Source organism: Labrus mixtus, chromosome 13, assembly GCF_963584025.1.
Source record: "Labrus mixtus chromosome 13, fLabMix1.1, whole genome shotgun sequence".
Classification (NCBI taxonomy): domain Eukaryota; kingdom Metazoa; phylum Chordata; class Actinopteri; order Labriformes; family Labridae; genus Labrus; species Labrus mixtus.
In genome coordinates, this window is record NC_083624.1 from 9,694,194 (window position 1) to 9,709,889 (window position 15,696).

At 44.1% G+C, this 15,696-nt stretch overlaps 1 protein-coding gene across 19 annotated transcripts in view; it reads right to left on the reverse strand.

Annotated features, from left to right (window-relative positions):
- The window catches only part of caska (calcium/calmodulin-dependent serine protein kinase a), a 117,480-nt gene that overhangs the window by 20,496 nt on the left and 81,288 nt on the right, over nt 1-15,696 (reverse strand). For 10 of the 19 annotated variants that reach the window (XM_061053617.1, XM_061053623.1, XM_061053616.1 and 7 more), the window contains 3 exons: nt 12,668-12,745; nt 7,458-7,505; nt 4,949-5,029 (listed from right to left, as the gene is read on the reverse strand). In XM_061053617.1, the coding sequence (XP_060909600.1) occupies nt 4,949-5,029; nt 7,458-7,505; nt 12,668-12,745 (207 nt within the window). The remainder of the gene's footprint in view (nt 1-4,948; nt 5,030-7,457; nt 7,506-12,667; nt 12,746-15,696) is intronic. The other 9 variants (XM_061053635.1, XM_061053620.1, XM_061053622.1 and 6 more) reach the window with 1 other exon arrangement.

Consider the following 15,696-nt stretch of genomic DNA (forward strand, 5'->3'; position numbering starts at 1 on the left):
TTATGAGGCTTCTTTTCCAAAGGATCGAACCGGTCAGATATCAAACTAAACGAGAGTCTTTTTCTCCTACAGGAAGCTTTGAAGAAAGTAATAAGATCCAGTAATCGCACATGACCAGACAGAGAATAAAAGCCGGTGCGGTGTGTGTTGTGCATGCAGGTGTGTGTTGTTATTCTGTAGCAGTCTGCTGGTGCTTCTTGTTATTAAATGAAGATCAACACAGTCGTCGATCGTGTATAATGTCTCTCTAATCACAGGCTGAACATTTATCAGCATATGTGTCCTGATGCCTTCAGATGCTGCAGGGATTTAATGAACTGAAGCTCCGGTATAAAAAGCAGCTGTGAAGGACAGACTGCTACAAGCAACAGGTATAGATTCATCTGACGGACGATTTGTGGGCGGTGCCATGTTGCCCTAATCAGAAAATCTGTCCTCCTTTTAGATGTTGCAATTAGACATCGTTAACTACAACAACGTGATTACATCATAGAGATTCAACTTGAGTCAAAAAGGTTTGATAACACTGGATTTGTCCCCCCTGTGAGACTTTATTCACACCACCTCACAACAGTCTGATCTCCTAGTTTCAGGTATTCTCTCTCTTGTGCAGGTGTATTTGCATGTGTTGTGCGTAGCGTCTGCCTCACACATCCACAGCGCGTTGGACTGGACTCCTCTGACAGCTGCAGACGCCCCTGAGTGACACTCTAACAAACCAGAGTGAACTTCAGAAGACAGCAATCAAACCTCCACAAAGAGGAAACCTGTCAGAGACTTCCCTCAGTGTCACACAAACACACACACACACACACACACACACACACACACACACACACACACACACACACACTCCAGAGAAAGGGGAGAGCGGATGAGAGCAGCAGAGACGTGAAGGCGATGGCAGCGTCTCTAACTCCCGCGTCAAACTGAATCACACACAAAATAACACTGATGTTTCAGGACACACAGGAAGGGAAGGCTTGTGTGTGTGTGCGCGTGTGTGACTGTTTCCTAATGAGGCCGGGGTGAAGGGTTAACTAATCCCTCCAGGACCTGTGTGTGTGTGTTTGTGTGTGTGTGTGTGTGTGTGTGTGTGTGTGTGTGTGTGTGTGTGTGTGTGTGTGTGTGTGTGTGTGTGTGTGTGTGTGTGCTCGAGTGAGTGTAAGAAACTAACCAAAACAAGCTGCAAATAAAATACAAGATAATTCAGAGAAAGGGATAACAGCAAAGTGAGGAAGGAAGAGGTAGAGATTATAAGATTAACTCAAAACAATCAACATTAAGAGATAACTGGACGCCTCGGCTCTCCGCAGACAGGATACAACGTTAAATCACACGTCATTTATTCTTTATACAGTCTGAGGAGTGAAAAGGTCACCATGCAGCAGGTCGTTATTTCAGGAGGAAGTTTGAAACACTTTTTGAGGCATTTCAAAAAAACATCTACTGTCGGTAGTTTTTATCTACGGTTATGAAACAGACTGAAATTAATCTTGATGTTTCTATATGCAGGGGCGTGTCCAGACTTTTTTGACTGGGGGTGGCCCAACTGGGGCAGGGGTGGCCTTCATTGTGATGCGCACACACACACACACACACACACAGATAAATAAATATCCATTATCCTCCCTTTCTAACGTCACCAATCAGATCTAATTTATAACACAAGATTGTGGATACATTAGCTCAGTGGCTCTCAACTGGTGGGGCGGGACCCTGAGGTGGGCCGCGGAGCCATTTTTAGTGGGTCGCGAATGTGTGCCTGGAAAAAAAACTTGAGTAAAAAGTCTGTCAAGAGCTTTTAAAACATGAGGTCTGAGGTCCAAACTACAACATTTTTCAGTAAATAAATCTGATTGGTCAAAACACATATGTGTGCAGCTTTAGCTCACACAGCAGCCAGATAAGCCCGTCTCTGTACTGTTTGATACGATGACTGAGGCTGAGCGACGGAAGAGGATGGTGACAGGTGAAGCTAAGAAGAGAAAAAGAGAGGAACAGAGTAAGACGCTGGACTAGAGGAAATATTGGACAGGCTTGCACATGTTGGCTAGAGCTTTGCGAAACAGTAGGCTGCAAGCCCGACGCCAAGCTGGCTATGTTGCTTGAATGCATGTTTTTCTATGTCACTGTGGCTTTCCATTCTGAAAAGAGGTGCACTGCTTCACCTGTAAAGCAATCCTGGAATCAGCTTTCTTCGGACCGTGATTTAGCTTTTTATTATTCCTTATGAACAGATATATAAACACATATGTGCAGAAAAGCGTCCGAGTGTTAGAGACGCTGCATCTTCACTCTAGCTTCATTCTTCAGCCAGGCAGACTTTAAACAAGGATGAGCACAACTGGGTGTCGCTCCATGAGGACATATTGTCTGCACATGAGAGCAGATGGGTTCAATGATCGATGATAGAGGGGTCTGTTTATAATTTTTTTTTAAAAAAGCACTCCAGATGTTTCACACAACAAACCTGCACATCCAGAACTACTGAACAAATGAGGACCGAGAAAGAAAAAGTGCTGTGATTCATGTGTTCCTTACGATCATCCAAACATGCCCACTTTGCAGGTCTCACTGTGACTTGAACTCGCTGGAATGTGGTACAGGTCGGTGCAGCGGGCCCCCCTGGTATTTAGTTAAGGCCTCTGACCCTTCACAGCACATCTGATCAGACACGCCTTACTGACCCCCATCAGCACGTCCCCTCCTCTCCTGCTGCTCCCTGTTCTCCCATCATGGTCATCGATAATGCTCCCTCACTCTTTCTCATTTTATGGTGATAAACTTTCATTTCTCTCCTCCTGTTTTTACACCCTCCGACCCCTCCCCCTCCCCCTCCCCGCTCTGTCTGTCTGATATGGGGCAGCCCTCTGATCACAGACGCATTAATGTGATGGGATTAACATGGAGGCCGCTGACAGCCTGAGAGTGACTTTCTCTGGACTGGATTAACCCTTTCCCTCTCATCACAAACGCCCCCTGCAGCCGAATTAATGATACGTGGTGTTTGAAGTTTGCTCAGACATTTTGCAACAGTAATATAACTCTTAACTGATGCCATGCTGTAGAAAATAAAGCCTCTGACTCAATTCTGTTAATCTCTGAAGCACTTTTCTAACATCTGCAAATGCACTAAACATCAGAGCATCTCAAACACAACAGAGGACTGCAGAGTCTGCCTGACAGAGAAACAGGGATTCAGGAGTTTTGCATTATTGCATTTTTTTATAGGACAGTGGATAGAGTCAGAAACCAGAGAGAGAGAGAGAGAGAGAGAAAGAGAGAGAGTGGGGAATGACATGCGGGTAAGGAGCCACAGGTTGGACTTGAACCTGGGACTATAGCCTCTGTACATGGGGTGCGACCTAACCGCTTGTCCATCTGCGCTCCTAAACTAACCTTTAAAAAACACTGAAGTCACACAATCACACAACAAACTAACTGATAGAGGCAACAGTGGAGCAGCGCCTCCTGTGTGCTGAGGGGTAATTACTGATTTGTCAATGGACTCTGGTACGGAGGCCCTAAGGGGACATGCATCTACTCATTTCATCATGCTTCATTTCCCCATAATAACGAGTACATTTTGTTTGTTTTTGTTTGAGATCTCAACTTATTCATCTTGTTATCTCAAGATAACGGTGGCTTGTGTTCCATGATAATTGAATTTCAGCCGCTTAATCGAGATCGAGATTGTTTCACTGGAAAATCAGCGTTTTTATTTTGAGGTAACGATGCTTCTCCTCCACGATTAACAGCATAAACAAACAGAATGACTCTTTATCACGGGACAACAGAGTATGGTGGATGTTTGTCCGCTCAGGGCTTCTGTACTTTGGTGGCTTCTAATAGAGTATTAAAAAAAGAAAATAAGAATAAACTAAATCCTTGTCCTTGTCCGATGCATTAAAGATGAAATGTAAGGAGTAGAAAGTTCAGATATTTCTGCATGAATGAAGGTGGTAAAGCGAGGAATCACTACAAGATAATCAACCGCATTCTGCGAAGTCACAATATTTTGATGGTTCTAAAGATGATCTTGTCAGATGTTCCTGTGGTGTGCTGAGTAATCTGATCTGCTCAGAAGGACGCTTGCATTAACTGAATCATGTTCAATATGTACGATCTGATCTCCTGTTGTGTGAGGGGAACCCATGAGGACAGCCGAGCACGCTCTCTGATAGCCAATCAGTAAGCAAGCTGACTGAAGAAGGAAGAACAACATAGTTTTTTTATTGTGAATTCACATTTTCTTTCTGCCATGTTTGTTTACTCTGAAGTAGCGTTAGACTGCGAGAAACACTGTGAGAATTTTTTTTTTTTTTTTTTTAGAGTTTTAGAGGTAAGACTCTGTTTGTGAATGAATCTGTTACTGTGTAATGGTAAATAGATTTGAGCTTGTACACTGCAGGTCACACCTACACATTCACACACTGATGGTAGAGGCTGCTGTGTAAAGAGACCATCAGAACTAACTCATCCATTCACCAACTTGGGTTTGAGAGTCTTATCCAAGGACACTTCGGACATGTGGCTGCAGGAGCTGGGGATTGAACCCCCCGACCTTCCTGTTGAACTACGACCGACACTACCACTGAACCACAGCCGCCCCTAGAGAGCAAACGATGTGACCAAAACAGCACACCACACTACAGAGCAAAACTGTTTAATCTATGACTTTTGGTCGTCATGTGTAGCTCTCTCACATTTTGAAACGTGGTTTAGTGTGGACCAGGCTCACTATAGTCTACATAAAATACAGAAAGCAGAAGTAGCATTTGTACTCTCTGATTCTGTCGGTCATCACAGTGTTAGCTCAGAGGCGTCCTGCAGCCGTCTGACACATTCACAGATCAGCTCCAGTTGGTTTAATAAATGTTAACATCTGAAAAGAGCAGTTTCAGTTCAGACATGAAGGTGTGATTCTTGTGTTTTTTGGACTCACCATGAAATGCGGCTGGGTCAGTATCCGTCTGAGTTCCTTAGCTTCGTGGTTCTCGGGGTAGCACGAGATTTCTTCCAGAACCTGAAGGCGAGGAGAGAGCAAGTTTAAAAACACCTTCTTCAGTTTGATTCCAAACACACCGCTCTTCTTCTTCTTCTTATTGCTCCCCTCTGTACCTGCTGCACTTCAGGACAGAGTGTGTTTAAGAGAGTGACCCAAAAACTTCACAGACCACCTCCACTCACAACCCGCCTCCTGGACCTCCGCAGCCCAGCCAATGTGAGACCAACTTCAAGAAGCCGGTCCTTCTCTGCCCCACCTCCCCACCCCCCTACACACACACACACACACACACACACACACACAGGCAGGTTTGATGTCAGCTCCAGTTATGTATCGCCTCAATGGTGAATGTGGCATTGTGGAGGTGAGGCCTCTGAGTGTGTGTGTGTGTGTGTGTGTGTGTGTGTGTGTGTGTGTGACTGAAGCACTGTGGAGTTATGATGAAGAATCAGAGATGTGTGTGTAGTTCATGAATGTGTGTACCTTCAGGTGTTTATTATCAGAAGAAAACAGAAGCTGAAACAATCAGAGCAACGACTCTAAACATTTTTTATTCCAGACACTTTCGATTTCAGGATCAGAATCAGAACTACTTTATGAATCTTTTGAGGAATTCAGTTCACTTAATACAGAACAATCTGTTTTTTATCGTTAGGGCCTGTGTACATGTGTCCCGTGTTGTTTTTTTTTTTTGCGTTGCAGCTCCTCTTTTCAAAACAAACACCAAACAGTTCAGGGTTTATATCAGCACAAAGAGGCCCTGAAAGTTGGTTCAACTTTTGGAACAGCACCGCGCTCGTCAATGTCACTTCTCCTTCACCGACAAATCAGAAGCAAGAAGGGGCGGGACTTCTGATATCAAACTTTACAACAACAACAACGGCGGAGGAAAAACTGATCTGACTCGTCTTTTTGAGGGAACTGCTTCAGGTCAAGAGCTGCTGCTGATGCAGGACACGATTCTTTACGTGATCTTTAAGTTTTCTTGGTGATATTTTAAAAGTAAAATCAGATATTAAGCATACAGATCTATTCGAATCAGAGTGCTGGGAGCCAACTCAGCCTTATTTGAAGTTTAACGGTAGCTATGAAAATTAATAAGCACTGGGTACAATCTCTCTTGCCAACATCTCATTCTCTTAAAACATAAATTCTGCAGTTTGTAAGATTTTTTTTTCTTCTGGAAACATGTTTGGGCCTTTTTGCCTTTATTTATAGGACAGCTGAAGAGAGACAGGAAATGTTGGGATGAGAGAGTCGGGGGATATGATATGATATGATATGATATGATATGATATGCAGCAAAGGGCCGAGGTCGGGTTGAACCCACAGCTTCCGTACATCGGGGGAGTAACCTAACCGTTAGGCTACTGATGCTACTGTGTTTAGTTTTAATATAAGTCATACACTTTTAGATTTTCCTCACTTTTTTCATCAAAACTTTTATTATTAAAGATACTTTTTTATAACATTTTCACCTTGATTAGATCGGGCGGAGAGAGGGGAATGATGTGCAGCAAAGGGCCGAGGTCGATGTCTGAAGTTTACCTGATGTTTAGCCCGCCTGTGTTTTCTTTTTTCTATCTCAGCTCCTTGAACACAAAACTCATGATCTACAGTGACGATCAAACTCACTAAAGGTGAAACAAAGAGGGCGATAAGTGTGTTTCATCTCATCGCTCACACTTTAATGATGAATCATTAAGCTCAAACAGGTCAGAGGTCACAGGGAACAAAGCCGCTCCTCACAGCTCATACAGAACAAACCACAGAGAGTAAAGATCAACATGATCAACAATCATTATGATCTGCTAACCTGCAGCTCTGCTCAGACTTCAGATGAAAAAAGTAAATCAAGATCTTATTTCTGTGATCACGTTGATATTCAGCCGTTTGCTCCTGATCGTTTAAAACGACCTCTTTGATCTGATGGTTAATGGTGGTTTCAGCTCTCTCTCAGGTGATTGTATCAACACAGAGTTACTCTATTTTCTCTCTACTCGAGGTGTTGTGGTGTTTTGTTTTGATTTGTTTTGAATCTTGGATTCTGAGGAGGTTCTCCCTCTCAAAAATGAAACTTTCTTCTTTAGAGTCACACCAACAGGAACAGAAAGTTGGTGAACTTTTGGGTCGTCATTATACCAGAAACTAAAACTTTGATACCATTCTAGTGAAAATCCAACGTTTTTGTTCCTTTTTTTGTTACCACGGCAACAAAAGAGAAGATCTAGGCCCCGAATATCGGGTCATTTCTTGGTTTTTTGCAAAATTGCATGAAAACATCGTGCCCACTCTGTAAACATAGGTTGGCAACTCATCAATAAAGAATGGGAGATTGCATCATTTTCAAACTATCAAAAAGCATCGAGGTATGGATCATCCTCTGATCCCCTCCTCCGTGTCTCTAACTGTTAGTCTGTGATCGTGGTGTGTGTTGAGCGCTTACATATTCCAGATGTTTCAAAGCTCCACTCGCTGCGTCTCTGGATGAACTCTTTATTGGAGGAAGACACAGGAAGAAGGTTACACACGCTGTCGTTTGGGGGGGGGGGGGGGGGCGCGGTCAGGCTCCATCCACACTGATACACTTTGACTCTTTTAGTTTAAACGTGTTCAGGACTTAACTGTTATTTTAATGAACAAATCCCTTATCGTCTCTATCAACGGTTAAATGATTTGGCATATGGATTTCAAAATGCAAAGAAGCCCTCCTCTAAATGTCTTCATTTGTCAACAACCCAAAGACCTTCATTGAAGTGTCACAGACCAGGAAAGAAACCAGAAAATAGATTATTTATAGAACATTATGGCTTAATAAAAACCCTGGAGCTAAAAAAAAAAAAAAACAAGGAGCTCCCGTTTAAAGGATTTATTGACATGTGATGTTTCGAGCCGACGTGCTCTTCCTCAGACTTGAAAACGAAGCGCCACTTGTCAATAAATCGTTTCATCGGGAGCTCCTTGGTGTGCCGATTTTCTTCTTTTCCTGATTTTGGATCCAGTTCCCTCTGAGGGATGTTCCTGTCTTTTTTTTTGTTTTAATTGATTCATCTTCCAATTGTTTGTCGAATATTTTTCATTCCATTTGAAATTGGCAGAAATTTGAAACCTTTGAAAACGATGGTAATTTATCCTCCTGTGATTGGTCACCTGAAAACATTAAACACCAGCCGTGATGACCCGCTGGTCATTAAACACATCCCATAATGCCTCAACATGAGGGTCGTCCTACTGTTTACTTTTACAGCTTTTCTGTTCTATGTTTATTTTTCTACATCAATCAATGAACCTCAGAGTGGTCTGTGCACATGCTCAGTGGACATCGGACAATAGGATGGAAGATGGATGCATCAGTGTGGATGGAGCCTCAGACTCCGCCCCTTTTTTCTTTATCAATATTAACCTGATAGACTCATTTCACACTGCGTGTTCTCAGAGCAGAAGACGCTAAAGGCAGTGAAGAAGAACTTGCCAGGTCGACTTTTCGGTCACAGCAGGAAGTGAAGATGTTTGTCCAGAATCAGTTCCAGACACTCGCCCAATGTGGGAAAACTCTGTGTCTGACTGTATTTTCTTTTGCATCCACTTCGCACACAGTGGTCTCATTTATTCCATAAAAACCTCAAAGGTTACGGCCTCCTTTAAGCCTTTCAGGGCTGAATTGATGTCATCATCTCTGAAATGAAGCCTGCAGACGTAGGTGCTGCTGCGTACAATACCAGGAAGAAACCAGGAAGTTCTTCTCTTCTGCCTTGCTTACTTCCGCTCTGAGAACACGCAGCGTGAAACAGGTTTATATTTGGGCTGTGAATGAGTTCAGTTTGTGTGATTAGTATCTTACAGCCAAAGAAGGTAAATTCATCACAAGCAGAGAACTAAATTGAGGCGAAAAAAAGTTTGAGGATTAAAGAAGAGCGGTGTATTAGTGCAGTCAGAACGAAGCTCTGTGGAGGTTTGAAGCTTTGGATCACAGATTAGTCAGAGCAGCTTTTCAATGTCAGAGAGACGGAAATAAAGCTCAGGAGGAGGAGAGGAGGAGGAGGAGGAGGAGGAGGATGAGGAGGATGATGAGGAGGATGATGAGGAGGAGGAGGAGGAGGATGAGGGGGAGGATGAGGAGGAGGAGGAGGAGGAGGATGAGGGGGAGGATGAGGAGGAGGAGGAGGAGGAGGAGGGGGAGGAGGAGGAAAGGAGGAGGAGGAGGAGGAGGAGAGAAAGAGGACGAGGAGGACGAGGAAGAAAAGGAGGAGGAGGAGGAAGAGGAGGAGGAAAAGGAAAAGGAGGAGGAGGACGAGGAGGACACTGAAGGCTCGATGAGTGTTAATCTGAAGGGAAACTTTCCCAAAGCATCTTTAAGTATTCTTAAAGACATTTCTTGTGTTCGACGACTTTCTGCAGCCGGTTAAAGCTGTTAACCATGAGACAGATATTAATATCTGCAGGGATGTTCACTCTGCCGCCAGATTGTTGCACTCCCATCAGCCGTGAGACAGATCAGAATACTTGCTGGACAAAAGTGTAACCTGTTTTTTTAATCTCCGTAACGCCCGCACAGACTCCGTCCATGACTCGGTCAGGACGGGTAGAGATGGAAACTGTGATCCTGCAGCACTTTAAACTCTCAGTTTGTTCTTTATTAAAACAACCACATAAAACAGAGTTAAAGGCTTTCTCTGTCTGCACACTCACACACACTCGCTCTCTGTGCACTTTAATTAGTCCCTCAACAAAGTACTCACACACACGCACACACACACACACACACACACACACACACACACACACACACACACATCACACACACAGATTCAAGTGCACAAGCCCCGCCCTCCTACACACAAACAGTTGCACAACAGCTCCAGTCTGCGTCCTGCTTTACTGCACCGAGATGTAAACACATAAACTAACACTGTCTGTCTGTGTGCGAGTGTGTGTGTGTGTGCGAGTGTGTGTGTGTGTGTGTGTGTGTGTGTGTGTGTGTGTGTGTGTGTGTGTGTGTGAGAGAGTGTGTGTGTGTATTCTTCCTAATCAGAGCCAGACCCCGAGACTGTAAGGGTGTGCATGATTGTGTGTGTGTGTGTGTGTGTGTTCAGGGCGCCAAAATGTTCCGTATATGGAGATATTTTTCAACACTTGTTTAAACAGTCGTATTTTTAACCCGAGAGCGGCATGACAAAGGGAGAGAGCCCCGTCTAAATTTCTCAGAAATACACGCCGGTAGTGAAATGTATTTTTGCACTAGGACAGTTTGCAGCAGTTTGTTTGCAATTGTTTGATCATTAAAAACATTAAAAGGCGCCATATTGGGTATCTAGGACTTCTATTTGTGTCGCCGTGGTGACAAACCGGTATCGGTAACATTTCATTTTAACTAGAATCAAATCAAAGTGTGTCAACAATACTTGATTCTGATTGGCCAATTACCCATAGCAACGCTCTGATATTCCTCGACGTGTCAAAAGTGCACCGCAACTAAGAAAAGCAGACGTTGCTGACATGGCTCTTATCACAGACTCTGAAGGACTAACTGTAATCATACACACACACACACACACACACACACACACACACACACACACACACACACACACACACACACACACACACACACACACACACACACACACACACACACACACACACACACACACACACACACACACACACACACACACACACACACACACACACACACACACACACACACACAGAGCTGTTTATCAGCTAACAAACCTCAGAGGTCACTGAAGTCTGACAAGAAGCCGACAGACGGCTCACTAACTGAACATCAATAATTCATCATTTCATTTCTCTCTCTCTGTTTGTTTGGAGTCAATTTAATTTCATCTCAGCTCAAAAACAAACATCAGCTCAAATAAAGTCGTACCAAAGTCTTCATTGTGTGGACTTCTTTAAGGAGCACGAGTTTCTCTACAAAGATCTCAAAGTGAACTTTAACACTAGGCCATGCCCAAGCACGTTTGACCCCCAAAGTCCAACATGACCCCCCCAAAGTCCAGCTCTTTTGACGAGTGAGCGCTCCGATCTGTGCTTCAGCTCTGTACTCTTCCTCGGCCCTGACATGGATGGAAGAGGTGTGCTTCTGCACGGTACAGTTGCTCATACATGAGCACGGGCATGCAAAGTGGACATGAAGTACAGTCGATGCCTTCCTTCCATGGTCGATAAATCCTGCAGTGTTCTGGCTGTTTCTGACTAAAATGTCTCTAAATAAGACACAAAGGCAGGAAAGTAGCCTTCATGTTTTCTGTGTTGTCCTCTGATGTGTGGACACAGACTCGACCCCCTGTTTTTTAAGTCTGGCTGTCTTGTAAACTAAGCGGCTTTGTGATCTTGTATATCCTAACATGTGTTGTATCACGTCGTTATGTACATGAGGTAACAGTGCTCAGGCCCGGTTAGTCCTGGAGCAGTGTGAGTGCAGGCCAGCAGGGGGAATGGTGAAGGTGGAGGGGCAATCGTGCTTCAGTACGGTACGGAGCAACGGAGCCTTGTGTGAGTGCGCCCTAAGACAACGTCACAAACTACAATCACTCAGATCCACTGGGATAGATGTGAGTGTTTCTCTTAAATGTGTCTCGCTGCCGTATTACAGACAAAAATATTGCACTTCTGTTTCACCACTTTACATATTTAGACTTTAAACGAACGATGGAAAAGATAAACTTTCGCATCTTGACGAGCAAGAAGACATTTTCTGAGGAGCAAAGTTAGACTGTTAACAAAGACGTAAACTTTAACAGCAGTAAATCAGCATGAAGTAACGGTGAGTGATCCATCTGCAGGATCAGCGACAGAAACCTTTTAACAAATTTGTTAAAAGGACTATCTATCCTCTAGATAGTCGAGTTTGATCGTCTTCTCGTGGTACACAGTGAGGACACGTCAAAGACCAATAAGGACCGAGGTCGTGTGTTAAAAGCCTTTCAAAGTCTTCTGGTGTATTGAAGGCATAGGTCTGCTGCTGACACTTTTCCTCCTTTATAATACAGATGTATTCCTGTTGGACTGCGAGCACGCCCCAACACTCTCCATGTTCGACAAGATTTCAGAAAAAGGCAAAAGTGTCAGCACTTCCCATTGTGATTCAACCTGAAAGAATTCCTCATTACTTAGCTCTCGTGCACCCTCAGGTTGTAGACGTTGCTCTAAAAGCATGAATCACATCTCAGACCTTCTTCTGTGATAAGTGAGGTTTCCTGCTGACGCTCAGGATCATAGTTTAAAAAAAAAAAAAAAAAGAGCGAGTCTGCACCGTCTTTCTGCAGACATCAAACATGAGTCAAGAGTTTTTCTCTTCACTTCAAGCATCACCCCAAAGACTCCTCTGACCCACTGGAGATGAGGATTTAGATTTGAGCTGTAAGTTTAGTACACACACACACACACACACACACACACACACACACACACGCTGAGAGCAGAAGAGGTGAGCAGAGTTAGAGCGTGAGAAGGATTCATGCAGCCTGACAGAGGAGTGAGTAAAGATGTGAGAGAAATAAAGCAGCAGAGAGAAAGCCTGTCGTCTTTAAGGTGACTCAATTCATCATCACACAGGCGGAGGAACAGACAAGTAGCTGTTTATGCAAAGTGTTTAGAGAAGGTGTGTGTGTGTGTGTATGTGTGTGTGTTCACCTCTTTGGCTCTCTGCACGGCATCACTCGGGGGGTTCCTGATGCTCGGGGACGACTTGGTGTTGATCTTATCGTAGAGCTGAAAAATCACAAATGTGTCAGTTAGAGAAAATGTGAGCAAACAAGTCAAAGGAGCTTCCAGGTGATCGGTAACATATTTTAATCAGACTGATAGAGGTGAAACAGGAACTCAGGTTTAAGACATAAAGGGTCAATCTGGTGTTTTTAAACCTCAGCTCTGTTTTTAAATATGCTGAATGCTAAATGACTAATAGGTTCAAAATGTTGAATATATTTCCAGTAGATCCTGCAGCAGCTGAAACAAACAGTTTCAGGCAGAGGCTGAAATGAAGGTGTCTGTAAAGTTGTCACTTAGAATAACAATCCGAGCCTGTCAGTGACAAAAACAACAACTTTTCACGGATGTACGTTGACGGCCTTTGCCCTCCTCTTTGACAAAATAAATTATGAATGTGTTTGTTTTTATTCTTTATGTCCTCAGATCTCTCAATCTGTGGAGTTTGAAGGAGTCACTTTTTGTGCTTCTTCTTCTTTTCTCAACATTTTAAAAACAAGAAACTGTTTCTCTCTGCAGTCACACACACACACACACACACACACACACACACACACACACACACACACACACACACACACACACACACACACACACACACACACACACACACACACACACACACACACACACACACACACACACACACACACACACACACACACACACACACACACACACACACACACACACAGGAGCCTGTTGATAGAATCACAGCTGACAATAAAGCGAGCTGACTGGGGCGTCTGTGTGGTGGAGTCAGAGACTCTTGTGGGAGGATTTTGGAGGTTTTGTAGACAAACCGTCCCTCAGACACAAAGACAGCAGCTGTGAGATCAAACCTCAGCACAGGTTGGATTGATCTGTTTGTTTTAAAACCACTTTCCTAAAAATGTAAAGGTACAAACACGAGAAGTCTGATAAGAAAGCTGCCTGCTGTATTTCTCATGTGACATGCTGCAAAGAGGAGGACAGTGTGTGTGTGTGTGTGTGTGATGTTGAGGGACAAACACAGCGTCTGTACCACACTGTTCAGTGACACACTGAGACTCTGAACAATCCTCTGTCCTCCCTCATCATCAACAACATCAACAACAACAACAACTCCATCATTAGGAGACATGATCTCAGACACCATCACAGGGAATAAGATGCACAAACCAACAACAGAAACTACAACATGTATCGCTACATTTTGCATTTTGTGCACGGCAACAGTGAACAATAAAGATCTGTCTGCTCCCGTGAAGCTCAGGTTTCCTTTGAATCTAAACTGAAGGAGGGCGCAGAAAAAAGTAAACTGTGTAAGTCAGAATAAGGAACATTTGCCTTTCACTTTCTGCTCTTTGTGACACTTTGATGATTTGCGAGAAGGTCCTACTGTCATAACCATCTTCTTGGATTTTTCAGACCTAAGTGAGTTTGTTTAAAGTAGATCAATTAATGCATTAGCCATAGGTGATCTTCAATGGGATTACAGACTAAAGGGTATATATAGACCTGCAAGTCCTTAGACCTGTCAAAGACCACAACTCATCCAGTCCAGAAGAGACCTGAAGAAGACTTCTTTCACATTTCCACAGTGTCAGTTTGTGGTACGGACTTAGCTGACTCAGAGCTGAGGTTTTTATTTTTTTTAATTTTTTTTAGAACATGTCTAAGGGGATATCCAGTGTGGTTTCCATTACAGTTGTTTAATGTGGAAAAACTCGTAAAAAGCATCAGCCAATGCAGCGAAGTGTTCTGTTTCTGTGAAGTGATCTGACAGATTCTCCAAAAGTCGACCCAGACTCAGACCATGATTCTGGTTTGACCCTGCGGGCAGACGGACAGACAGTCAGGATGGACGGAGAACAAAAGGTATGGTGGGCGCATGTTTGAGGGGAAATGTGAGTTTCTTTGAGGAGGAGGAGGAGGAGGACGATGATGCATCTTTCCTCCCGCTGAGAGGAACCAGCAGATTAAAAACAGAGGAGTCCTGGGGATGTTGACGCACAGCAAACACACGTCTCAAGTGTGTGTCTGCATCTGAAACACACACACACACACTCCTCAGGAAACCCTTATAAGAATACAGAAATAAAGCAGAGCGCCTGAGGGCTGAGGCAGTATGTTTCGTCCCACATGCTGTCTGCAGACACACACACACACAGATTCCCTGCACGCTGCTCCTTTAGAGAGGCGAGCTGTCATCTTCTTTTTAGTCTCTGAGAGGAGAAAAACTGACCTCTGAGGGCTTTTGCTTTGAAAAAAAAACACAGTTGAACAAAGACTCTGCAGGTCACAAACAAACAGAGAAGTCGCATCTCATGTTGAGAAAAGGTAGCAACATTTCAGGTGTGCAGATGTTTAAAAATCACACAGACGCCAGCATGTCTGCATCACATCCTCGCAGCCGATAGCTACAACAAGCCCGCTCTGTTTCCAAGAGAAGAAGCAGTTTGATATCTTAATTTTGCGATTAGCGATGAGTAAATTCAGATCTTGTCCTGCGGGGTAACTTATTACTCTGCCTCGATCAGCCTGAAGCCTGAGGAGCTCCGGAAACGAGCACAGAGAGGGGAAGAGAAACACAAACGCGGCTCATTATACACGTCAAACACCCAAAAACAACCACCGGGGGAAGACTTCAGATTAGCTGGAGGCGCCTTTTGACAAAACGCTCTCCTTGCAAACACTTCAGACAGAAAACACAAACACACACACTCACCCAGTAAACGGGAAGTGGTTTGTCAGAGAGATGTAGATGACAGAGCGAAAACGAGTCGGGAGTTATCAGAGGCAGGAGGTTATATCCGCTCGCTGTCGACGAGATGTCTGCAGCGAGGAGAGTGATGGAGGGTTGTGCTGTTTGTGAACGGCACCGAAGACCCGACAACAGCAGCCATTGTTACCCCCCCCACCCCCCCCAGCCCTCCCACCAGATCAGGCCGGGTGTGAAACTGAGGCTGCAA